The sequence below is a fragment of the Gracilinanus agilis genome, chromosome 3 (genome assembly GCF_016433145.1).
Source record: "Gracilinanus agilis isolate LMUSP501 chromosome 3, AgileGrace, whole genome shotgun sequence".
Taxonomy (NCBI): Eukaryota; Metazoa; Chordata; class Mammalia; order Didelphimorphia; family Didelphidae; genus Gracilinanus; species Gracilinanus agilis.
In genome coordinates, this window is record NC_058132.1 from 182,558,165 (window position 1) to 182,583,651 (window position 25,487).

Sequence of the window (25,487 nt, forward strand, 5' to 3'; positions counted from 1 at the left end):
AACAGGACACAATGAGGCATCAAAGTAGGACTTAGTATAAATAAAAATACTATTGTATTCCACCTCCCACCAAGAAGTATCACATCTCCCACACATATGCAAGGGGACACATACAAAAAAATATCTTCTATCAACTTTATTGTCAGCATTTCTGACCATTTCCTATTGAATCTTTATGGTCTATAAAACTGAATTTTTATTAATTTAAATGAACTACTGACCTTGAACTACTGACCTTTTGTGAGTCTTGATTATTGAGACCGGCTATAAAATGGAATCACACCTGTTCCTAGAGCATTACATGCAGCTCGAATTGAAAATACATGTTTTGGGCAGAATTATGCCTTCTCTAATCTCTTTAACTTTCCATCTCATGCATGAAAGTTGCTCCAAAAAATGTTAGTTCTTATGAAGAATGAGGCACTTGAAACTACTAACTTGAAATAATATCCTATAGATCCACAGATGCAAAGAGTATTGAGTATCTTCTTTCTTAGATGCATAGGTACTATAATTCCTTCTAACAATTAGAACCTTATATTTTACCACTCGTCCTCTTGATTTAAATTGCTCAACAAGCATCGATTACCAACAAACTAAAGAAGGGAAGGATAAGAAAAAACATGACCTATATTGTGCCAGTAGGATGAAGGACATTAGATAAGAATCACACAAAAATCTCATTCTCTTAACTCCAAAAGTGAAGGAGAGGGAGTGAATGTAAGTGTGTGTGTGCATGTGTGTGAATCTCAAAAGATAAGAGGAATAGATAGTTATTTTTGTTATTTTTTAATTGTTGAATTTTGGTATATTCTATTGACTTCTAACTTTCAAATCTTTTACTGACTTCTTAGGAAAATTAAATATTTTCACATTTCTCAATTTCAAAAGGGATATTATTAAGTTTTTAAATCTTTTCCATCAAACATGTTATAGGATGAAACCCAATCAGAAGTTTTCCTTTTCTTTAAGATACACTGTAAATATATAAATGCGAACAAGTTCCAAATTACCTTTTAAACAAATACTTTTAAAATGCTCATGTTTAAAGTATTCAAATGTATCTTTAAAAGTAGGGATTTTTGCCTTATTCAGACAAATAACTAATCAACTTATATGTAAAAATTCCATAGGTTATATAAATAAAAATCTAAACTTTTTCAAAGTATTAGGTACTTGATATCAAAAGAAGTCTATATTTTAAGTTCTATACTAACTCTTACTATAAAATCTGGTAGTGATAAAACCTTAATTTTAATATTTAGCTGTGGCATCCTGGAACAAGCACTAGATTTAAGTGAAAAATCTTCAATATATTGGAGTCTGTAAGCTATCATTTACTGTGTGACCTTACAGAAGCCAACTATCCTCTTTGAACCTCAGTTACTTATTAACCTTTAAAAACTGTTATTCCTCTGTCTAACCTACAGAATATTATAAAAATCAAAAATGATATATTTAAAAGTGCTTTGTAAATCTTGAAATATGTCAGCTAATAGAAACTACTAACTAAAAAAACATTTTCATAAATTATCCCTTTACTCAGTGATTCCCAAAGTGGGTGCCACTGCCCCTGGGTGGGTGCTGCAATGATCCAAGAGGGGCAGTGATGTCCACAGGTTTTAACTTTTTTTGTATTACATTCCATTCTGAGTTCAATAAATAGTTTCATAATTTCAAAGTTCAATGTTTCTAATTTACACCTTTCTTTACTATATTTTACAAAAAAGGTAGAAACATTAATACATACATCTTTCCTATTAATTGCTATTAAAATTTTTTAAAAATCAATTTCCAGGGGGCACTAAGTAATATTTTTTCTGGAAAAAGGGCAGTAGGCCAAAAAAGTTTGAGAACCACTGCCTTTACTCATTATCTCTAGGATATTTACAATAAAAATTTCAATTTCCAAGCCTTGAAGTGATTATTGAAACACAAAATTCCTTAAAATGGCAATGAGAATATTGGCAGTCAATTACTTCTATTCATTACTATTGAAAATGTTTAAATAGTTCTATTCATAAAATAAATATCCTCACTAATGAGAACTCTCAGTCCTTCAAATTACCAGTCAAAAAGATGATTTCTGAAGTTGGTTGCAGAGAGAGGGCAAGGGAAGTATAGCAGCATAGAGATATCAATTTAGATAGTCATGAGCCAAGATTCTCAATAAAGCAATCTGATCTGACAAAAAACTGAACATATCCAATTTTGATTTTTCAGATGCAAATGGGACCTTAGCTGACAGAAATACTAAGAATCTTCATATGTAAATGCTCACAAAGATTATACACCATACATACATACATACACACACGCATATGTTTGCAATGTTAAGCACTAATTAGGATGCAAATCAATGGTCAGAAAATAAGTTATCAGAGGCTTTTCCAATTCTAAAACTCTTGAAATGTGTGCATGTGAGATTAAACAGATCCTGATGGGTTTTATAGCCACTCAGAGCTAAAAAGTTATAGTATTCTCCATATACAGAATAATTTAATAGCTGCATTGGAAAAACACGCATCAAGGATTCAAATTCAACAATTATTCATCCTAATTTTATGCCATGGAGGTATAATTACAGCCTTATTATTAGAAAACCAGAGTTTTCTAATTATTTCTGTTAAGAGGTTGAAAAAAATCTTACAAATTCAAAATTCATAAGCAAAATAGATTTCAGATAATTGTCAAATTTTTGATTTTTCAAAATAAATACTACACTTACACTCAAGGGACATCTTCACTTAAAAGCCTTTGTCACAAATCTGAATCTTTATTGTTCTGAAATAAAAGTTATAAACATAACTCAAAACATAAACTTCAATTTTCAGTCTCAGAAGAGGTGTGGTTCAATGCCCATTTCACATGTAACAAGAAAACTTCCTTAAAAAAAAGGAAAAAAAAGTACTATAAGAAGTCTTTCATAAGAATGAAAATGCGCCCCTTGGTGTTATCCTCATCTCATTTTAGTTTGTTTACAGGCGGGCATCAAAAGGTCTGCATTTTCCTCAGTATAGTTCTTGCTATGACACTTGACGGACTTTTTGCCACTCAACAAATTCATCAAGAAGAACAGGCCCTAAAAATATGAAGGGGGGAAAAAACTTTTATTAGTGAAAATTAAAAGTTTTTATCTCCTATCTAATTAATTACCCAGATACTTCCAGGACTATTCCAAGTCCTATCTTGTTTTACAAAATTTTTCCACTCCCCTTCCTGAACACTCATAATATCTTTTATCTATTCTCCAGATTTCAGTATTATAAATTGAGAGTAATAATAGAATCACTAAAAAGAGTTGGAATGTTAAAATCACAGGATACTTAGATCTTAAAGCAACTAAAGAATTCAACTAGTCCAATTCCTGACTGTAGAAATGCCCTCTATAAAATCCTCAGTAAATGGTGATCCTCTGTGGGAACACTTCCAATGGCAAGAAACTATCTCAAAAAGTGGTTTATTCTCATTGTTAGAAAGTAATATTTACATAAAAGGCAAAAGCAAAGGGCAGCTAAGTGGCTCAGAGATAGAAAGGCAGGCCTAGAGACAGAAGGTCTCAGGTTCAGATTTGGTCTCAGAGACTTCCTAGCTATATGACCCTGGGTAAGTCACTTAACCACAACTGCCTAGCCTTCATTGCTCTTCTGCCTTGGAACCAATACTTACTAATGATTCTAAGATGGAAGGTAAGGGTTTAAAAAAAAAAGTCAAAAGCATCTCTTTATAATTTTGACCCATTGGTCTTAGTTCTTAGGTCAGGACCTCTGCAGCTAACCACAAGCTATCAGTTCTTATAGATGACATATATGAAAGAAGCTGATGGTAACTATAATGTTCTCCCTAAGATTTCTCTTCTCCAGACTTAAAATCTTTCCTCCATTCCCCACAAAACCTAGTTTCAAGTCTTATCAGATGATCACCAAAATTCATCAACATAAAGACCAAGGTCTGGCCAGAAAAAAAGAAACTAGAACTATTATTTCTATTGATTTAGACTTATATCTGTCATTGCCATCTCAGATGGCCGTAAGTTTTTTTGGTAGTCCAGTCAACTAAAATTCCTTAAGTTCCCATGCTCCTCTTTCTGGTACTTATGCAAGTGATTTATTTTTAGCATATGTGTAGAAGTATTATGCATGATTTAAACCCAGGACTTCCCATCTCTAGGCTTGGCTCTCAATCCACTGAGCCACTTAGCTACTTCTTGTTCATTTATTTTTGAATTATCATTTTTATCATAAGTATATCCATCACTTTTTTTTTTAAACCCTTACCTTCCATCTCGGAGTCAATACTGTGTACTGGCTCCAAGGCAGAAGAGTGGTAAGGGCTAGGTAATGGGGGTTAAGTGACTTGCCCAGGGTCACACAGCCGGGAAGTGTCCAAGGCCAGATTTGAACCTAGGACCTCTCGTCTCTAGGCCTGGCTCTCAATCCACTGATCACTCAGCTGCCCCTTATCCATCATTTCTTGATGTCAAATGTATGTGTGCCTTGTCCATCAATCCAATTCAGTTTTTAAAATGGATAGCATCACTAAGGATAGAATACTGGACTATCTAGAACTACCCTATATTTCTCCACCTTGTCCATAAAGATAACATAAGAGGATTTTCCAAGCCTCTCACTCAACTATAGATAATGCTCTCTGTGGCACATACCTATAGCATTCCTTTGATATTTGTATGGAATAAGAAGAGCAATGGATTATAACTAGGAGAATTAAGTTCTAACTCAAGTCCTACACTTACCATGACCCATCAGCAAGTTACTGAACCTATCTGGGCCCCAATGAGTTAATCTAAAAAAGGAGAATGACAATACTTTCACCAAGTACCTAAAAAGGATGTTGAAAGGAAGGCACACAATAAACCTTATACTATTTAATGTGAACTATAAAATTATTAGCAATATTTCAAAAAAGGAAATTTTTTTAAACCTTTACCTTCTGTCTTAGAATCAATACTTTGTATTGGTTCCAAGGCAGAAGATTGATAAGGGAAAGGCCATGGGGGTTAACTGACTAGTTAGTGTCTGAGGCCAAATTTGAACCCAGGAGTTCCCATCTCTGGGCCTGGCTCTCAAACCTAGCTGCCTCCAAAAAAAAAAAGGAAATTTTAGAAAATTAGTTAATTTTGGCATAGCTTATCTTTATGAAACCATGCTATCTCCTAGTGATTGTTATCCTCTTTCTTATAAAGTCTATTTAATAATCCATTCTACAGGGACAGCTGGGTAGCTCAGTAGATTGGGAGTCAGCCCTAGAGACGGGAGGTTCTAGGTTCGAATCTGGCCTCAGACACTTCCCAGCTGTGTGACCCTGGGTAAGTCACTTGACCCCCATTGCCCACCCTTACCACTCTTCCACCTAGGAGCCAATACACAGAAGTTAAGGGTTTAAAAAAAATAATAATAATCCATTCTACAATTTTGCCAGAAATGACTATAAAGACCCAAAGACTATACTTTCTGAAATGTGCCATACTCATCTTTTTTAAAATATCAGGATATTTGCATATCTCTGCTTTTCTGAATTCTTTCCCAATTCCCTAGAATAATTTAAAAAATCAACAGCAAGGGCTCAGTGGATAGAGTGCTAGGCACAAAGAAGGAAGGTCCTGGGTTCAAATCAGGCCTTAGGTACTTCCTAGATGTGTAAATTGCCAAGTCCTTACCACTCTTCCATCTTGGAATTAATATATGATATCCATTCTAAAACAAAGGGTAAGGGTTAAAAGAAAAAAAAATCAACAGCAATGCTTCTGCCATCAATTTAAGATGGCATCAAAGTGTGGTAGAAATACCACCAGTCAAAAGATCTAGATCAAGTCCAGGTTATGACAATTAATAAATCAGTGTCCTGAGGCAAGGTCCAATTTCTTTATTCCCATCCAAAAAAGGAACTGGTAAGATGAATACTATCTAGAGTGCCAGATTTCAAAGGGTAGTTTGAGGGAAAGAGTTTAATAACCTTAAAAGTCTAGGTAGATGAGCTACTGCAATCCTGGAAAATAATTCAATGAAGGCAGAAGATCTGAAGTAATTAAAAACGTTAGTTTTTTACTATCTCTTCACCTAGGTTTCAGTTGTGACTTCGATGATATTTGCTCTCAATGATCACATATAAATTTGACTGCGGGAAGGAGAGGGTCTATTCTTGATCTATGGAGAGCCACCATGCTGCAGCAGGGACAGGGCACTCTCGCTCTCTCTTATATTTTCTTAATAAATGTTTATAAACCTGGCCAGACCTCTTTTTATTTGATATACTCTGAAGATCATATACCTTAATATAGAAAACAATTTGTATATGTAATTATTCTAAGGGTATTTTAAAATTATTTTGTATATACCCTATAGTACCTAATACAGACAGCTAAGTGGCACAGTGGAGAAAGTGCTAGACCTAGAATAAGGAAGACTTGAATTCAAATATTGCTTCAGACACTTACTAACTAGTTGTGATCTAGCCAAGCCATTTAACCTCTGTCTGCTTCAGTTTCCTCATTACATCTATATCCCAAGATTATTGGGAGGATCAAATAAGATAATATTCTTTAAAGCTTCTTGAAAATCCTAAAGCACTATATAATGTTATTATAGTACTCAGCAACGAGTAGGCACTATATGAATGTATATTATCATCATTACTTCTATTAAGTTCTACTTTGATTTACAACATTAGGGAGGTGATCTGTAGCTGAGAGCTCTTCTAGTTAAGTGCTAGTTCTGGGAAGTGATACCAAGCTAATACTAGCCTGGCAACACTTATTATTCAAAAGGATGTTTGGAGAGAAGGGTGGTCACTAGGAAATGAATTTTTCTGGCCAAAGAAACTTAATATTTATAATTTTAAGGGAGTTCCATGAACTATGCCGGTAGACAGTGTGCCCACAATGAGAAAGGACAGCAAAATGAAGAAATGTCATCTTCCCTAATTCAAGGCTGAGCACTCTTAAATTAGTGCAATGATGCTTTCACAAAATTTTCTAAATGTAAGCTTCTGTAAGGCCTTTTTCAAAAAAGAGCTAAGTTGCTCACATTTGATTCTTGCTTTTAAATAGAGGAAATAATGCTCATAGGATGAAATGAAGTTACATCTTTCAGGTATTTTATTTCATTAAGACAGAATATAGGATGAAATTTCACATTTTTTTTTTAGGAATATTTCCTTTAAGGGGCAGCTGGGTAGCTGAGTGGATTGAGAGCCAGGCCTAGAGACGGGAAGTCCTAGATTCAAATCTGGCCTCAGACACTTCCCAGCTGTGTGACCCTGGGCAAGTCACTTAACCCCCAATGCCTAGCCCTTACCACTCTTCTGCCTTGGAACCAGTACATAGTATTGATTCCAAGATGGAAGGTATGGGTTTAAAAAAAAAAAAAAAGAAGAATATTTCCTTTATGCAGAAAGCTTTCTGAAAAATAATTATGTGACTACTCTCCAAAGGAAGGTAAATGCTGAAAATGTAGAACACAGAAAATACATGGCATACAAGTATTCCATTAATATGATTTTTCTCATAAATATATCACAGATCTTCTAATTTTTCTTCATATACAACATTAATAGTTGTGACAATCTGAAAAGTGTTTGTGGGGTCTGATGAAAATTTCAAATGGGGAAATCAAGCCTTTTGGGGAGCTATGTACAAATGCTGTGAGTGAGCAAATAATAACTTCAAAATCTTTTCTACAGTATCAGCATTCTTTCTGGCAATCATATTTCTGAAATGGAGCTATTGAGTGGTGAGAAAAGTACAATCAAAAAAGTAATCTCAGCACTTATGGACAGAAACTGAAGTATAGATTTTATCAAAATAACTAGACTCGAAGGATTTTCAGTGAATCGGCACATTAGCATTCTTTTAAAATATTAAGTTATTTTAAGGAAAATTAAAAGTCAACTTAAGTCAGAATTATGCAAATGATAAATAACTACACAGGTCTTACCATATCTTACAGTATCAATTACAAGAGAAATATATATTTTTAGATCAAAACTTTATACTTACATGCACCATCTTCATCATAGTTACTAAGATCTGCATGGACAGTTCTGCTGAATTCTAATACATTGTACCACTGATCTTTGTTCATAACTCGGTATTTTGATTGCTAGGAAAGACAGAATACAGATACTTTGAATTCCATGCATGTATATACTGATTGGAGGTAACACACATTTAGTAAGTTATTTTTCATTTCTCTTGGGATCAGCCTAAGCATTTTCTCCCATTTTTTTCAAACATGTTTTCCTCTCACTAAGGATACTGAGGATAATATAGATATAGTACTTCTCTATATTATAAAATTCATCTTAACTGTATTTTAAAGATATGTTTGAAATACTAAACATCATTTAAATTCATGGAAATGTCTTCTTTTCCAAATAATAATAAGGTGGTTGACTTCTCTGCAAGGAAGTTTGTTCCTAGTTCTTAAAGTTCTGGATCTACAAACTCATAGAATACATGAACTTTTACACCACTGTATCTCACTATAGCATAGCTTAAAATAAATTATTTTTGAACATGTCATAATGTGTATGTTTTTAGCACCCAAAAAACTAGAGTAGTTCATTATTTGAAAGAAACAGGAAAAATGAGACAAGAGAATCACAGGATGAGTCAAAAAGAGAAACACTACAAGTAATTTTTAAAAGACAGAACCCATCAAATAAAAGCATGTTAATTGCTATAATAGCATCCCCCTTCAAAGGCCTAACGATTTATAATAACAGCAATTGTAATTCAAACATGTTTCTGGATATGCTATTAATGGTCAATCCCCAGACAAATAAGCATGCAATTTTAGAAGAGTTGTATTCCAATTGAGCCTGCATAAAAAATGAAAAAATACATTATGAAATAAGAAATATTTTGTGTATATTCCTACTTTGATGATAAAAGCAGAAGTCTTATGGTACTTCTAATACGGATCATTACTGATAATTTTAAGATATATAAGTACAAGCTTATGGATTTTACTCTGGAATAGCTTAGAGACTACCATAAATCCTAATATTAAGATTTATAACAGAAAGGAGTAAAAAAAAAATATTCTTACATTTCAAAAAGCATGAATCTGTTTTGACATAGTAAACACACAAAAAGGGTTTTTGGAATGGCAAGATATTATATGCAATGACTTGGTAATGAAGCACAAACTTAGTTTCAAAACTTAACTGCTATTTTATAGACAATTAAGCAATGATATCTATAGTGTACTTCAAATCAATAAGAGTGTCTACTACATTTAAGTAAATTAGAAGACAAGTATGAAGCTTGAAATCTCTTCTCAGATCTTAAAATTGGCTGGATTCACAAAGTATCATGCTAATGGAAAACTCAACATTTTCAAAATGATAAACAAAATACCTCCAAGTATTGGTAGAATACTGAAAACAGTGGCCATGTCCTTCCAAGCAAAAGAGCTAACATAGATTTAGCAGTATCAATATCAAGGCTTCTCTGGTCCTTATCCTAAATTTGGGGGGAAAAATAATTTGAAAAAACAGAGCCTTAATATATATATACATATATATATATATAGGATTTTCTTTCAAAATCACTGAATATGAAAACTGTACCTACCCTTGCAAAATCAAAGGCATATCTGTAGATATTCTTAAAAGATGAAATATCATTCAACTGTGAGCGCAAAAAATCAAATTTGCTCTGTAACTTTTCTGTGCAGTCACACCTTAAATAAAAAAATCAAATTTTATAGTCAAGAAAGGTAAATGATGCCATAGTCAGGGTATAAGCAAAAATATAATGCATAAGTATTTAAATAATTAAGATGATATTGAAAATGCCAATGTTTATAAATCTGTAGTATATATAATATGCCTTAAAATATAAGTATTGTGCATGGCATTTTTAAAATAAGAATTTATTTGATAGATTCCTAAAATAAATACCCATTCCTTTGTTAACTTTCCAGAGGGGGAAAAATCCTATTTTAATGTGAACCACCCTCTTTCTATTTCCCTCCATCCCAATCCCCCCAAAAAAGTAGCAAAAAGGTTCTGTATTAGTACAGGGAAGTCAAAGAGGGAGCTGCCCCTGGCCAGTTAGAGGGAAATGTTCATGTCTAGGACTCCAAGTCCTCTGGAGTCACCTGAGACACACATAGATGAACTGACTTGCCAAGGGTCATATAGGTATTAGTGGTAGAAGTGAAATTTGAACTTGGGCTTTCCTGATTTCAAGCACAGAACACTAACTACTCCACTACACTGTACTATCTCATAAATATTTTAAAACACAAACTAATTTTAAAACACGAACTAATAGACTACTATTCTGACTACAATACCATAATTTTAAATAGTCACAACTAACAAGAAAACTTAACTAACCTAACCTCTACTTGCCTATTGCTCTGAAAACCCCTTCAGGCAAATGCCTTGTCATAAGAAGTAATCCCAAGAACTCTTTTTTAATAAAAGGAGACAAGATGCAGAAAGGAGAGAAATCATATTAGTATTCTAATCTTAATTTCAAACATCTCAAATTCTGATGAACAAAAAGACAAGGCAAAAATAATATTGCTAATAAGATGGTACAAAGTGATCTGCAAACTACAAAACAAGCTATAAACACCCATTGTCATCATTGTTCTCCAGTATAATGTAAATCCTTTGAGGGCAAGAATTGTCTTCATTTGTCTCTATCCCTAAATCATACCAATCAATCAAGTATTTAATAAGCATGTGTAATGTGCCAAGCCCTATGACTAGAGACTAGGGAAACAAGTACAAAGAATGTGACAACCCCTACTCACAATGAGCTTACATTCTGATGGGGGAGACAAGTACATACAAAAATATATACAGCATAAATATAAAGTTAGTAAATACATACACACACACAAAGTAGTGAAATACAAGGTAGTTTGGGAAGAAGGACACTAGCAGTTGGGGGAAATCAGGAAAGGTTTCATGCAGAAGGCACATTTTTCAGAGCTGAGACTTGAACTCTGGTCATCTGACTCCAAGTCCAGTGTGAAAAACTGGAAAAAAAAAACCAAATGACCAAGAGTTGGCAAATGACTAGATGGACTAATACATTAACATAATAAAGCACTAGACCATCAAGAAAGACAAATGTGAAAACAATACATAAAAATGGAACATTCTATATATGAAGTGAAAAATGCCAGAGAGCAATATTTGGGCCATCACAATCATTTTCAAAATGTTTTAAAACCCTAAGTAGTACAATGATTATAATCTCTATAATGGTAGAGACTGTGACTTTTCTATTACTAATAAATGAAATTTAACTACCACCTTTACAAAGGACAATAAAAACATTAATCCTGAAATACAGAAATAACTTTTAAAAACATATACCTGATAGCATGAAGACAAATGAAAGATCTAGTAAAGTCAACCTGACTTATCCCTTATTGGTAGAAATGGATTCCCTGATACAAATACTTATATTAAAAGTAGCCCAAGGGGGCAGCTAGGAAGCACAACAGAATGGACACTAGGACAGAAGGTAGGAAACAGCAAGGTGACTCGGTGCATAGAGTCAGGAAGACCTAGGTTCAAATCCAGCCTCAGATAATTCTTGGCTATATAACCCTGGGCAAATCACTTAACCCCAAATGCCTAGACCATACTGCTCTTCTGCCCCAGAACTGATATTCTAAGAAATAAGGTAAAGATTTTTTCACAGTAGCCTTAAGACAAGACTCAAAGACAGTAAATTTAAAACAAAACAAACAAAAATCTTGCAGACCACAGTTAGAAAAGTATATAAAAAGTATGTAAAAATATATAAAAATTATATGCACACACAAAGGTGGATGTGTAAGTATATGTGTATATATGTATAAAGAAGATAAATATAAAAAAGACCAGCTATTCTTCATATCCTCAAAAAGAGGATATGGGTTTAAACTCTAGCATGAAGGATTTGGGAAAAAAAAGTCTTGAAGTTTATCAAGAAAAGCTATTTATTTAATCTTTTTTTTTCCTCCAAGGAGATCTTAAAAAGCAGGAAAGACTCATGTGCCTTAACTGGTTTAAATGAAATTCTCCCTTTAGGACAGACACTGACTATATTAGCAATTTCCAAACACTATTTTTCATTGCATTAGTATATCTCAAGTCAAAGAGGCTTCAGCCTAAACTTTGATTCCAGGTCTTGTCTATACTCCTACCTCTTTCTCTAAATCCTTTCCCCAAAATAAATACAAATGTTTCTCTTCATCCTCCATAATAATAACCAAATTTGGGTATTTACTCTGGTAATTAGGCTTAAAATTCCTAATTGGAAGCCTCTTTCTCACCCTCACTACTACTGGTATATTAGCATACGTTACTACTGCTGAATTCTAGTTTTCTCTTCTTTTTAGCATCAGACAAGTAAAAACTTTTCAAAGATATTTTCCCACTAGCACAACACCTTTCTCTCTAGAACTATTTTTTTTTTTAGTAAACAAAAGGAAAACCCTCTTTCCAAAGTTATACCAAAATAAATTTCTTAATTTACAGTTAAAACACAAAATGAAAAACTTCAAAGCAATTTCCTTCATACTCTTTAATTATTGAAATTATAGCATATATGAAAATTATAGATTTTCTTGGGGAAAGTAAAAGCAAAATTAGAATGAATGCCTTTCATGTGTCAATGTTGTTGTTTTTTTAAACCCTTATCTTGCGTCTTAGAATCAATACTGTGTATTGGCTCCAAGGCAGAAGAGTGGTAAGGGTGGGCAATGAGGGTCAAGTGACTTGCCCAGGGTCACACAGCTAGGAAGTGTCTGAGGCTATATTTGAACCTAGGACCTCCCATTTCTGGGCCTGGCTCTCAATCCCCTGAGCCACTTAGCTGCCCCCTATAGTGTCAATTTTAAGAAGAATATGGTTTCCAAATAAACAAAAAAAATTGACAACATAAACAATCAAAATATGAGTAAAGAACAAGGCAATTCCAATACTTTTAACCTAGAAAAACCAGGTGGCTTGAGCTAAATATGTGAATTTACCAAATCCAACTGAAACTGCCTATTCGCCTAGAAGAGTACTTGAAAATTTTTAAAGTACTACCCCAACATATGGTATGTTAACATATATAATCATAGCACACTTTTCTTATATCAGATACAAGAGGCAGTCTGGAGTAGTGGTCAGGGAGTTGTTCTTGGAGACAAAAAGCCCTGGATTCAAGTCCAGCCTTTAGCACATACTATGTAAGCATGAGCTTAATATCTTATCATTTGACATCTCAGTATCCCAAATAATTCACTAAGACTAAAAGTTATTTATAAGTTGGCTGGAGGGCATCAGGAGAGCACTTCCATACTAGTGATAAACTCACAAATCTGGACAAAAATACATAATACATATCTCTCTCTCTCTCTCTCTCTCTCTCTCTCTCTCTCTCTCACACACACACACACACACACACACACACACACACACACACACACACACACACACACACACACACGGTATTCATTATTAACTTCTGTAAATTCCTCAGCTGAATTCTATTTCAGTTTCTTGAGGTATTATACTTAAAAGGCTTCAAATAACCAATATATATTCCTGAATATGATTAAAGAATACCTGAAATTACCTGGACAAGTATGCATTAAATATTATCACTGTGTCTTATACACAGAAAGCATATAACAAAGGTTTGGTGAAAGACTGTTTTGCAAATAGTAGTTGAATAATTTAGGATCAACTAAGGCAGTAAAATTTTATTCTGCTTTGAATACAAATAAATCCATGTAGCAAAAAGATATGATCTAGGATCAACTATTAGGATAATTAACATATGCCTAAAACAATTATATATGCCTATTCTCTGGACTATAAAACTTACTTTATCTTATTCTGCTATGTAAGATTTCTAAGTGGATTTAGTAAGCCCTTTGCAATGTTTATGGGCTAGTCAATTATTGTTCTTGTTACTAAGAACATATTAAAGCACAAATTAATAATTATAGATATTTAGAAATAAGTACTCAAAACGCTTTTTGTTCAAGTTTGCTTTCATGAGACTTTTGCATAATTAAAACAAGGAATTGTCATGACATTTTTAGTTAAAATAAAAACCTTACATGTTACTTATAAATTAAAGCACAAAAGCATTAGTTTAACCAATTAATAATGCTATAAGAAATGTAACTATAGACAATTATAATATATAACACTGATTTGTAGTCATCTATGTCTATTTTCTTTCAAACATATTTAGTAAGAATAAGAAGCATTTATCAGGAAAGAGTTATTTATATTTTTTGACATTCTCAAAGATAGGCTGAGCCAAATATCAATAATAATAATAATAATAATAATCAGTCCATATGATCAAGAATTACTCTTAGATGTAATAATGTGATTAAGAAATTGCCCCCACTTTATAAGAATGTAATCTTGTATGCAAATGTGGAAGCCAAAACGTGGTTCCTACTGGTAAAAACTAAGTTTTTATAGAAATATACTTGCATAATTATGTAAATATATACTTGCAAAATTTACATTTTGGCACTTGACAGAAGACTATCATATAATGGAGAAAGCCCACATTATCTCAATGGCATGACAAAATAGTGAAAAATGTGATAAGGTGAAAAGAATATTAATGTTTTAACTACATGAAACTAAAGGTGGAAAAGATCGCTAGATTAAAATCTGGATTTAAACCCTGACTCTACTACTTACTGTCTAAAGAAACATGTGTTGTAGTGGAATAGAGGGTTCAGAATCAAGCAGAGCCAAATTCAAATTTTGCCTCAGACACACTACCTGTATGAACCTGGGCAAGTCACAATCAAAGATTCAGTTTTTACATCTGTAAAAAGAAGGGGATGGGACTAGATGGTATAGGGCCTTCTAGCTCTAAAATCTGATGATATCCTTAAGGATAAATCTGGACTTCAAAAAAAGGAGGCCTGAACAAAGACACTCAGAGAATAAACCACCTACAGACAAGATTCCTATATTTTGGAAAAAAGATCTAGATTCTAGAAATAAATAAATACCCTATTAACCTGCAGGTCCATGGTTTCCTAAACAAAAAGATTAATGAATTTTAATAGGCATGCATTTTGGTGTGGGGCTTATCATCATCTGAAGTATAGAGTTACTGTATTAGCATATGGGCTAAAATAAAACCACAAACTCAAGTGGGGGTGGGGGGAGGGAAATTTCCCTTCAAAATAATTACTGTTAATTATAATTAGACTGAGTTGAATACTTCCATCAAAGATTTACAAATGCCTGTCAGTGACTCTAAGAAAAATTATGAAGCACAAAACATCAATTAAAATTTTCAAATAAGCTATGAAATGAGTTGTTTTTGTTGGTTTTTATTATTGTTTGTTTGTTTTTAAAAAGTTCTTACTGTAATGAAGTCATCCCCTTTAACCATTCTTCCTTGGTAAAAAATCCCATGCTTTCAGCCTCCAATTTCCAGGCTAAAACTAACATAATAATCTGGAAAGAACAGAACATAAAGGACAGGGGGGTGAGAGGAAGAGAGTCAACACAGAGATAATAATTTCTGTAATTTATCACGGAGAACATTTTGACATAAATATTTCAATTTTTAACTATTAACACAACCTTAGGAATTACCAAAAATTCAAAATTTTAAGGAATTTTAGATGTACTAAATTCCTGAGGCTAAATCATTCAATCACTATTAACAGAAGGCACAATCTCTGTTTACACAAATATTTTTTGATGGGAAAGGTATAAATAAAACCAAGTTAAATAAGAAAACAGAAAATAACAAATAAATCCATGGTAAAACTGGCAGAGGAAATCGTGTAATTTGGTGGGGGAGGGAGATTAGGTACCTTACAAATGATCAAGAATCCTCTCACAATAATTCTACTTAAAATAATTCATTTGGACAAATTACTCCCACCATGTTCAAAAATAAAACATACATTTTCAGGTTCAACACCAATGTCTTCACAAAACTTTTCCATTCCTTCCGGCCCTACAACTTCATCAGGACCTTCAAAACAAAAACAAAAAAAATTTTTAAATAAATGTCTATTGGCATAGAATTTAACACTATAATAGTAAAAATTACTAGTGAATAAATTTAAGTTACTAGTGAATTACTAGAGAATAAAATTAAGAAAATTTTGAACTTATTTACTTTTTTGCATAAAGCATTCAAAGTTCAGGAATAATGAACTTAGTGTCACCACAATATGAAACTAAAGTAATACAAAAATATACATTAATTTAAATGGCTAGTTCTTACACTAATTGGCATGTCTACTAAAAGCAATCAAATATTCGCTTAGTATTTAGAGTGTATTCAGGCAGTGTGCTATGTATAGTATAAAATATGATCCCTGTCCTTAAAGTAAACACCAGTTTAAGAATCATCCAGAAATGAGATTTGGAAGGAACCTTAGAAAGTCTACCTCTTCCAATCCCATAATTTTACAGATGAAGAAATTAAGGACCATAGAAATTACATGATTTGCTTCTAAGATTTCATAAGTATTAATTACCAGGGCCACTGGTAAAATAAAAATAAAAGCTGCTTGCTATGACACAACACTGAATATTTAATTTATGTAGTTATTTTAAAATAATTTTTATTATTAAAAATAATAGTTAAAAATTAAGTTGTTTTTTTTTTTAAATTTGGGCATGAACTGGACCTACAATTCGACCAGTATAGAAAGCTCTCATGTGAAGAAATTTCCTCTATTGATGCAGATTGGAGCACTGAGAGGTTTAGTGACTTGACAAGGATTATCAGAGGCAGGACCTGAACCCAGATCTTACTGCCTTCAAAAACCAACTGTCTCTTTTCTCTGCCTTACTGCATCTCATTCATTAATACTAAAATTTGACAGACTTCTTTGTACTATCCCAAACAGATCTTAATAAGCAAAATTATTTCTTGACCTTTAGATAGTTACAGTAAATATCTTCTTTGTTCTCACAATCTGAGTATATAGCATTAACAAAAAGTTGACATTATTGTTTCATTATCAATTTGGAAAGTAGTCTCCAGTGAAATACCTCCAGGATCTGCATTTGTTCCTCTGCTGATTACCATTTTAGAGATGGTCTACTTACCAGAACTGCATATGACACAAATTTGGGAGAGATACCAAATACATTGAATGTTAAAAGTCAGTACTCAAAGACATCCTGACAATCCTGAGCATTAGATCAAATAAAAAAAGTTTGAAAGTCTTATATTTGGGTTCCCCCCAAATCAACTATTCAAACAGAAAGTGGGGAAGGCATGCTTAGTTCTTCTAAAAAATATTGACATGTTTTAATGGAATTGCAAACTCAATGTGAATCAACAGTCTGATGTGGCTGAAAAGATGCCTGGGTTGCAATGCCTGGGTTGCAACTTCTAGGAATAAGGCTATGATAGTCTTGCTTGTACTGTTTTGGTCAGACGAGGGCACCAGGATGAAGGGTCTTTAAGACATGACACATGAAGATCAGTTAAATAAGCAGAAAGCATTTAGCCTGGAGAAAAGAAGTCTCAAGAGATGATATAAAAACTGTCTTCAAGTACATAAAAGGGTTGTCATTATGGAGAACTAAATTTGTTCTGTGAGGCTAAAATAGGCAGAATTAGGAATAAAGGGTAGAAATTACACAGACAAATTCAGGATATACAGAAAAGTTTCCTCACTATTAGAACTACCCAAAAGTGATTTCAAGGGAATATCCAAAACCTCATGAAGTGATGGTCTCATTTTTTATTTGGAAGTCTTTATGCAATAGCTGGATAATCTTCCCTTGAGTACTGTTGTAGAACAGTAGTGTCAAATTCAAGCTGACTAAAAAAAACACAAATTAATGTTATTTATCTTGCACCATATTTTTATTTATTCTGTTAAACATATCCCAATTATATTTTAATCTGGTCCACTCGGGAGTTTTGCAAAAATTTGAAGTCAGAGAGCCCAAGAGTATGACAACCCTACTGTAAAAGGTATAGATTTGGAAAAAATGATCATTAAAGTTCCTGTCATTCTGATAAGCTGGGTTACTTTACCTTAGGAGCAAAAGTTCAATTCCTGAAATAGCTAATGACTATCAATGATCTAATCTAACAATGAGCAGATTGAATCTAGCTGAGACTTCTACCCTGTCATAAATTTGTTAATTTAACTGGTGGCTAAAATCCTTATAGAGCTATTAGTACATAAAAATTTTTTACTCTAGTGAAGGAATATTCTTGCTTGTTCAAATTCAATATAATTCAAATAAAAATATTTATTAAAATATAATCTATCAATTTATTAATGTCCACTGATTGATATTAGCCTTGACAGAAAAACAATATAATCTCCTTAAGTTCATATATGAACCTTCTCCAATCAAATGCCAATTTTTTCTTATTCTGGTAAGACAAGAAAAGTTATGGTTCTATGTGTAAAATTTACTATTAATATTAAACACTGGCATAAAAGAATAAGAAAGCATAAAGTTTTCTAAATTGAGTCTTTTACATAGTTAAACTTCAAAGCAGAAATAAAAAATAAAAAGAATTGCAAAGCTAAAAAAAGTACTGTGGCCCTGCTATGGACTTTTATCTTTAGATAAATAAAACTCTGATGTGAATTTATAAAAAAAACAAAGAGATTGAATCATGCCCAGGAACTAACATAGATTCATTTCCTTTTTTGACAGTTACTAGACAAAGCATAGCTTTATTTCATCAAAGAATTTAATTAACTCTCATGATATCCTTGTGGAGAAGAAAAACATAGACTACATGAGAAAAGTAGATTCATAATTGGTTGACTGACCCACAGAATGGTGACTATCTGATCAGAAGTCTAGTAGAATGCCAGAGGATTCATTCCTTGGCATCTATTAATTACTTCATGGAAGGAATAGATATTATGATTACCAAATACGCAGATGATAGAAAGAGAGATGGCTAGCATATTGGACGGGGCAGCTAGGTGGGGCACAGTGCATAGAATGCTAAGCCTAAAGTCAGGAAGTTTAGGAAGATAATTCCTAGATTCAAATCTGGCCTCATAAACTTATTAGCTGTGTGACCCTGGGAAAGTCCCTTAACTCTATTTGCCTCAGCTTTCCCATCTATAAAATTAATTGGAGAAGGAAATGGCAAAGCACTCCAGTATCTTTGCCAAGAAAACCTCACATGGGATGATGAAGAGTTGGAAGGACTCAAATGACAAAACAACAAAAATATACTGGATGACAGATTAAGGATCCAAAAGATTGAATGGGTATTAGCCAATCTAATAAAAAGAAAGTAAGTATAAATATAAAATACTATTCTTAGATTAAAATAATAAACTATAGAAATACAAGACAGAAAAGACTTAGATAGAAGGCAATCTTTTAAAAAAAACACCTGTCTTTTAGTGGATTATATAAGGTCAATGAGTCAGTAGAATGATGTGGAACCCCCCAAAAAATTAATACAACCTCATGATGTGCTATGAGAAGCATACTGGCCAGATTAAGAAAGATGATAATACGGGGGGCAGCTGGGTAGTTCAGTGGAGTGAGAGTCAGGCCTAGAGACAGGAGGTCCTGGGTTCAAACCCGGCCTCAGCCACTTCCCAGCTGTGTGACCCTGGGCAAGTCACTTGACCCCCATTGCCCACCCTTACCAATCTTCCACCTATGAGACAATACACCGAAGTACAAGGGTTTAAAAAAAAAAAAAAAAGAAAGATGATACTACTGTAAACTGCCCTTACAGGTTCTCACATGAAATATGCTGCTTAATACTATGTATCACATTTTAGAAGGGACAAAGAGGAGCTAAAGTTTATTAAAACACTAGTTCAAATACGATGATTTAATTGGAATGTAAGTTTGTAAGAGTTGGGATGAGTTGGGGGATGACTTGGAGAAGTAAAAGCTACTGCATCATTAAACACTTGAAAAATGAAATGGGCTGCTTGGGGAGAAAGCAATGTAGGGTAGTGAGCTCCCAATCACTACAGCTTTTCAGACTGAGACTAGAAGAACATATAATAAGGACAATGTAGATGAAATGCATGTTTTTAGTGAAGTTTGGCTGAAATACCTTTGAGGTTCCTTTAAACTCCTCAACTCCACAATTCTAATTTTAGGAGGTAGTTTGAAATTGGTGTTGGGATGTATTTTGTAAAAATAGATTGAATACTCCTGTGGTTGTGTGCATGTGTGTGAGTGTGTGTGTGTTTAATAAAATTCTTGCTCTAGCAGTTCTACTGGTAACTTTAGGACAGTATTACAAAAATGTACTTGGAAATAGTATGGAATGTATTCATCACAATTCTCTTTTATTACCAAAATATTCCTGCTATATTACCATTCCTAACTTTTACTCTCTTGGATGTACTCAAGAGATTTGGACAGAAAGTCACAACATATTTTTGATGCCACTAATCTTATGAAAAATATTAATGATGGCATATTGCTTGGGAACAAGAAAGACAGAAATTAGTTCAATTATTCACAGTTCTTCCTTTTCAAAATGACTGGTTTTTCCATTTAAAATGTTATACTGAAAATAGAAAAAAGAGGCCTCCTAAACAAAATGAGGTTTTCCTAAGAATGGCAAGTGCTGTCATTTTTATTAATCATAGACTAATACCAAAGCTATTCACATAGCATGGCTTAGCACTACCAAAAGCTCACAAGAAAAATAAGATTTCAGTGTCCTGTAATTTTTAAAAGGAACAGTATAATAAAAACAGTTTCTTATTATCTCATGAAGTATGATGCTCACTATCTCACATATCTGATAAATTCTATGTGACTGACATGAATTTCATAAAGAACTACATACAAACTAAAATATAATCTAATCATAATTGGCACATGTAAATTGTGCCCTTCAATTTCTCTTACATTAAATGACAAACAATACTAATCTTAAAAAATATATCAATACTTAAGTCTTCTTTCATTAACTACTTAAGGGAAAGAATATTTTTTGAAACTAAAGATTATGAGGTTAAAAATTAGTTTATTACCTTAACATCTTAAGAGATCATTAACATTCAGAGATTTTATTTATCTACCTGCATTCTCAGAATGGAAATATGAGAAATTAAGAAGTATAAGTTACCATCTGAAAATTTCTCATAAATTAAGTTTATTCATTTTAGTGAGTATGGGGTTTTTTTCATTGTAAGCTATTTCACCGAAGTAGCATGATCTGATTACCTTTGAAGACAAAATTAATTCTTCTAGACAACTTGGCTATCATTCATTAAATAAATATTTCAATGCACTAAAAGTTAACCTAAGCCTGAAAAAAATGAACTCAATCTCCAATTTACCCCTCAGGGTATACTTTAAGAACTAGGAGAATCATACTAATTTAGCTTGCTCTACTAGCTTCTTCTATATTAGGAAACTAGAATTCTATTCTTATTCTCAACTTCTCTAAGTGACCTCCAAAAGTAACCTTTTAAGAAAGATACATCATATGATCAAACATCTAAAGCTGGACAAATGCTGAGAAGTATTCTCATCCAATATCCTCATTTTACAATTAAAAAAACTGAGGCCAAGGGAAATGAAGCAACTTGCCCAAATTGTGTGCTTTTATTTACTTGTGTGCAAAATATAATACAATAGTTAATTTAAGTGTTGTTTATAAACAATAGGCCTTTGCAGTACAGACCTAACATGCTTATCAAAAACACATGACTATATCTCAATAAAGCTATGATAAAAGAATTACAACTTAAAAAAAAAAAAAAAAGAACAATGTCCCAAGAATTAGAGTTGATTAATAGAACATAATCTAAACTTTGGATATTTATGTCCAGTAAGAAAATGAACAACTTACTCCAATTTAAAATTGATTCTCTTCTTAAAAATACCAAATTTGTTCCATATTCCCTAAGAATAAGCTAACTGAATCCACAATTTTATTTCTTAGGAAATAAGAGTTGTAATTATGATTATACAGTAAGGCAAAAAATTAAAAACAGCCACAAAAGCATAAGCATCAACAGTAATATTTTTTAAAGCACTGCTTTTCAAGAGAAAGTTTTATTAATTGCTTATATTTACTATTCTAAAAAGTAATGAATGAGGTACAAAAGCATTAGAAAAGGGATTTAATAAAGTATTCTTACATTACTTAGTGGCCTTCATTAAGTAATTTAAGATAATATATGATTTTTATTTTTATCTAACAAATGATATATTAATAAAACCAATTATTTCTCACAGAAAGTCAACAATTTTTAGAGTACAAGTAGCTGAAGTTCATTCATTTAAATTGGAGTTTTGGTTGTCTAGAAATGCTAGATATTATTTTTTCCCAATCCTAAAATAAATTGTTCATGTTACTAAATAACTTAAGGGTTCCACTCAGATATTTTTGCAACCACTAAGCTCAAAAAACTTACTAGGGGGCTCAGTGGATTGAGAGGCAGGCCCAGAGATGGGAAGTCCTGGATTAAAATCTGGTCTCAAGACACTTCCTAGCTGTGTGACCCTGGGCAAGTCACTTAATCCCCAATGCATAGCCCTTAACTCTCTTCTGCCTTAGAACCTATATACAGTATTGATTCTAAGACTGAAGGTAAGGGTTTAAAAAAAACAACTCACTTTTTAGATAAAAACTTACGTCAAATTTACAACTCTGTCTTACACATATAATGCTACTTCAGATAGCTCTCATATATATCTTATACCAGTATTATATATAAGTAAAGATTCTTGACATCTTATTTTAAACAGTTATTGTGAATAATTTAGTTTTATAAGTGCTACAGAGGTAGGAGGGAGAGGAAGGAGTTGGTGGAAAAGTAGGATTAGATTTTCAAGAAATAATGTGCCTTTAGTATAACAAAATGATTATGTTGTTTGTTTTTTTTTAATAACTAATACCCAGGAAAAATGTCAATTTTAAAAAAGAACAAAATCATGTTAATTCTCTTATTATTATCAGATTAGTTCAAATGTTAAAAAAAACAAATGATAGAAATGGTTATATTAATTTCATTACCTGCATATTCATAAAACCAAGCCAGGCACTTCTTGCTTGAAAAATGCTCCTCTCCACTTATTAGTTTAGCAGGGACTTGTGATCTGCAATAGCTTGGAAAAAATACACACACAAAGTCTAAAATGTTATTTCTTCTGAATCCTTAAAAATATGTATAATTTATATTCAAGTTCAACTAATTCAAACTAACTGTTCTAATAATAAAAAAAATTGTCATAACAGAGAAAAAAACAGAATATCACTATTGGTAATTTGAAATAGCCTAAACAGAGCCAAAAATCTCTTTATGAAAAATTCCATTTATTATCAACTTTCAAAAAAGTACAAACTTTTAACATTATTTGCCCAAATTTCAAAATATTACAGATGAAAGGAGTGTAATTCAATAGTTTGAATATATAATTGCTCATTGGGAATTCCTGAATCCCAGTCCTTATTGATGAGCCAGGCTTATTTCTATTACTTACAGGGATAATTATGTTTATCAAACTATCTAATCAATGTAAAAATTAATGAATGTTCCACATACATTTTAGAAGCAAAATTTTTTATACTTACATTTATAATGTACTTCAGTGATTCCTAATCTTACCCTATTCCCTCAAAAAAATTAAAGGCTTACAGGTAATCTATTTAGGGGCAAAAAAAAAAAAAAGTAAAAACATAATCTTCGCAAAAAGTGTTTTACGCACAATTTTGGGTCAAAAGCTTTTTTTGATCTGTCTACTTATTTTCAAAATGTATTTTATTCACAAAAACAACTTCAATGATAACAGACACTGCTCTTTCCCAGATCCTGCCTTAATATGTTTCAAATAACTATAATATCTCAAAATACTACAAAAATAGTAAAACTGAAAGCATGATGACTTAAGATCTAGAGTCAAAGAATTTTCAAACAAGGGATTCAGTTTTTAAAAGGCACATAGTCACTGTGGCTTATTACTTGAGGATTGAAATCAAGACTTGCTCACCTACTAAAACATGGTCAATTTAAGTAACTGAAACTTATTCAGCTTTCCATGCAAACTTATTTTTAATTCAGGATAAATTTAAAAATAGAAAAAGTCTAGAAAAATAAAGGAAAAGCAAATATGTTGAAAAACAAATGGCTCATACTGAAATGATCAAATATTCAAGCTAATTGAATAACTGGCTAAATTAATGTTTGTATAGTACAACAGTGCTATAGAAATAAATGTCTTCTTTTATAAAGGCATTTAGAAAGACAAGTTCCTAAATATCTTTGATGGCAGACAAGTCATTTTAATCAGTCACATGCCAGGCTTAGTAAGGAACAGGAAGCAGTTTTTATGTGTTCATTAAACATGAAGTAGGGGAATGACATTCAGTCAAATTACAGAGTAGAGTAACAATAATCACCTCATTAAGACAGTAACACAGAAACTTTAGTGTCACTGATCATATTAATGAGCAAAGAAATACCCTTCTTCTAGTTCTTTTTACCAAGTGACAGCAGAAGAAATGTGCCTGTCATGAAAGGTCTACATAACAGTGGTTCTCTCAATCTCCCAGTATTGCTACTAAAGAAGGGCTAGAGGCTAATGTTTAAGAAGAGAACTCTATCTTAACCTTTACACAGCTTTGTATAACTTCCTATTCACTGGACACATGCAAGCTGATCCAAGGAAAGGAAAAAAAAATCTGTTTCCCAACCCTAAACTGCAATGCCTATCATGCTATGTCGTAGCTATGTTGTCCCAGTGAGCTAAAGCGTACCTCCACTCCCCAGGAAATAGTACAATGGCATCACAAGCCCTCAAAGATACTCCTCCTCTGATTAAGCTTTGTCCTTTCCTCGTCCAAGAGGATACACAAGGTACCGCTCAGGTACTCTGCTAATATTTATAAGGAATCCTAACACCAGGCTGAATGAAATGTTCATGAAACAGCAAAAGAACCAGGGCTTTTCATACTCTGCATTGATGAGGGGATTTTGTCACAGGTGAGACGTTGGTCATCTTAAAGCAAAGCACTGAAAGCTCCTGGGACCCAGGCCCCTTAATTTAAAAACCCTCCACCAGAGATCTCCTAGTTAAAACATATCCTTCACAGAGATGTCAAGCTGGGAGGTCGAGGATGGCAGGGGAAGTTTTCCTTTCCTTTGTACCACACCCAAGGCAGTTGTCAAGTCAAGACTCCTCAAGCTCTGCTCCTCCCTTCATATTCTCTGTAAAGAAATTCCAGGAGGTGACCCGTGCAGATTTGCACCCCTTCCTTGGGAGCATCTCGGGAAGGAGGTGAGGGGGAGGGCAGGAAGCGGGCGGCCAGCATCCCCCAGCATTACTCCTCGGGCGCTATCCCTGACCCCGCCCCCCCAAAGCAGGCGGACCCCAGGGTGGGGAGGTTCTTCCCCGCCCTCCCCCATAAGAGAGTAGGTCTCGGGTTGGGACTCCGCGAGCTTTGCGCGCGCGCACACTCACACTCACGCTTCCCCCCGGGGGTCTGAGGCCATGGGCCTTCCTTCCCTTCTGAGCCCAGGCCCCCC

The 25,487-nt window shown here is 33.3% G+C and overlaps 1 protein-coding gene across 3 annotated transcripts in view; it reads right to left on the reverse strand.

The window, feature by feature from the left end:
* Positions 1–2,753: 2,753 nt before the first annotated feature.
* Positions 2,754–25,487, reverse strand: part of DCUN1D5 (defective in cullin neddylation 1 domain containing 5) — a 23,630-nt gene continuing 896 nt past the window's right edge. Inside the window, exons 1-8 of one of the 3 annotated variants that reach the window (XM_044666266.1) lie at positions 23,537–23,575; positions 22,979–23,070; positions 15,927–15,997; positions 15,377–15,468; positions 9,596–9,704; positions 9,380–9,484; positions 8,015–8,117; positions 2,754–3,082 (exon numbers count right to left, since the gene is read on the reverse strand). In XM_044666266.1, coding sequence (XP_044522201.1) covers positions 3,027–3,082; positions 8,015–8,117; positions 9,380–9,484; positions 9,596–9,704; positions 15,377–15,468; positions 15,927–15,968 — 507 coding nt within the window. In that variant the 5' untranslated portion in view covers positions 15,969–15,997; positions 22,979–23,070; positions 23,537–23,575 and the 3' untranslated portion in view covers positions 2,754–3,026. Of the gene's footprint in view, positions 3,083–8,014; positions 8,118–9,379; positions 9,485–9,595; positions 9,705–15,376; positions 15,469–15,926; positions 15,998–22,978; positions 23,071–23,536; positions 23,576–25,487 lie in introns of those variants that run through there. The other 2 variants (XM_044666265.1, XM_044666267.1) reach the window with 2 other exon arrangements.